We start from the raw sequence: 2,263 nt of genomic DNA on the forward strand, positions 1-2,263 counted from the left end.
ACCAGGGCCACAATTCTCACAGCACCTGCCCGCATCGCAGTATCTAGTAGTACAGTACAACACAACACAGTACACTACAATTATTTGTGTACAAACAACTGCAGATTCAGACGGCACGTCATCTCCTCCGCGATCCGCACGTGCACGATCGATCGGCATGCGCACATGCACACGTAGATCTACGTTCGTAGCTAGCTACGTAGATCTACACGTGCCCACATTATGTCAATATGTGCACACCGCGCCGATATTTGACCATATCCGTCGATCACGGATTCCAGGATTATGCTGACAACAGCCGCTAGCTTAGCAGGACTGGAGAAGCAGGGACTTTATCCTTGTCGGACTTGTCCAGCTAAATAACTAATGTTACTTCATTTCTTGCAGCTTGTTGCTGTTTCCCGATCTCGCTTCCATCCATAGTTAATTTCTGAGCCATAGGGCTAGGCAAGTAATTAGTTGGGAGACCAGGTCACGCAGCAACATCACACCATGTGGAGTAACAAACCTTCACTGCATTTCTAAGAAAGAGGAGGATCGGAGGTAGGTGTCCTGCGTTGCATTTTGCACGTGCTGAGCGGCGATGGCCTCAAAGCCAGCTGCATCGCCGAAAGAGTTGTTCCTCAGCTATGGACGCGAGCGCGAGGTGCTAGAGTTTGTGAAGCGTCTCAAAGAGGACCTCGAGGCCGATGGCTTTGGCGTCTGGCTGGATCAAGACGATATACCTGCCGGCTGTGATTGGCACGCGGCAATAGGCAGTGGCTTGGAGCAGTGCAAAGCCCTTCTGGCGGTCGTCACGCCGAAATATGTCACATCTCGTTACTGCACCAGCGAACTCTATGTGGCCGACGGAGACCAGAAGTCGATCTTCCCGATCTTTTTCGCCGACACGGACCTCTCGTCGGGTGAGCGCGCCCGGGGTGTGAAGTATGTAATTTCAGCAATCAACTGGACCATGTTCAGGCCCAACGTGGACGACTATGACATGTCCTTGGAGAAACTCAAGTTCGGCCTCCGACAGCACGGTAAGCTGATGACGAGTGGTGACTGAATCCCTGTGAGGCGGTGGACTGTGATTATGGTCATGGTGCGGGGTTCAAGTGTTTGCAGTTACTGTTTGTATGCCATGTCAGCGATTCACACTCACAGGCACCACTTGGATGACAAGAATACCATGATGTATGTAATCAAGCACGCTCAGGAGGTCACGATGGCTGAATCTTGACCGAGCCTGCAGCCCAAGGGCTGCAGGCAAGGGCAAGATTCAGCCATCATGACAGACAGAGCGTGCTTGATTTGATTTCTTACAGCGCGAAGCAACATATTAGGGAAGGTCAAAGGTCGAAAGGTCGAAAAATTATTCCCGAAATGACGTCAAACGGTCCTGACATTCCCGAAATGACGTCAAACGGTCCTGATACTCCCGAAATGACGTCAAACGGTCCTGATGGCCTGATTATGCCCGCGGCGGGAAGACCGCCTATTGGCAACGATCACGTGTCATGTAAGAAGCCACTGTTGGACTCGGAGGTGTAGTGTGCTTGATGAAGACTGGAACAGCAAACTGTGCTCTTCGACATTTTCTTCTTTTCTGCTTGCTCAGCTGGCTGCGAGCCCCAAACGAAATCGGTATTTTTGGTAGTCGCAGTGAACATAGTCATTATACCGTGCATCGAAAACATTTTGAAAACAACACGAGCACTTTTCCACATGTGAGCGGACAATGTAGAAATGGAATGTTAGCTGCAGTCTGGCAAAAACTGGTTTTTTTTGCATGAGGGTCACCTACAACTATCTGTTTTTCAGATCCCAAAGTTTCAGGCTGATACTATGGTGGAAAGTGCCTTACATTCACCATTTTCTAGATGCCGGTCACCGGTATTTTAAAGTCTGTTTCGGGGTGATTTAAACAGTCCATCCTTCAGTACAACCAAAACACTGAAAAAATCCCATTATCTCGCCCTGTATTTCTCCACAAGTGTATATCGGTGTGAACGATGAGCTGATCACGCACATAAGACTGGTTTGAGGTGGAACCAAGCAACAAAACGACAAAGCTAGAAACAGCGGCCGAAACCGAAAAATCAGCTCCCGAGTAACTCGTGATGCAAGGCATAATAATAGGACTGTTGAAGCTGGTATTCGATCCACACATCAAATAACACTACACACATGTCAAAAATAGAAGAATTTGGAAGACAAAATTAATGGTAATTCCAGTGCATTCTTGCTTCAGCCATGTGTGCACGCTCTCATCGTTTAT

General features: G+C 48.5%; 1 protein-coding gene across 1 annotated transcript in view; it reads left to right on the forward strand.

Moving 5' to 3' along the window:
• Window positions 1-372: 372 nt before the first annotated feature.
• Window positions 373-2,263, forward strand: part of LOC135823053 (lethal(3)malignant brain tumor-like protein 1) — a 15,158-nt gene continuing 13,267 nt past the window's right edge. Inside the window, exon 1 of the mRNA XM_065335882.1 lies at window positions 373-1,025. Coding sequence (XP_065191954.1) covers window positions 584-1,025 — 442 coding nt within the window. The 5' untranslated portion in view covers window positions 373-583. The remainder of the gene's footprint in view (window positions 1,026-2,263) is intronic.

This window comes from Sycon ciliatum, chromosome 8, assembly GCF_964019385.1.
Source record: "Sycon ciliatum chromosome 8, ocSycCili1.1, whole genome shotgun sequence".
Lineage (NCBI taxonomy): Eukaryota > Metazoa > Porifera > Calcarea > Leucosolenida > Sycettidae > Sycon > Sycon ciliatum.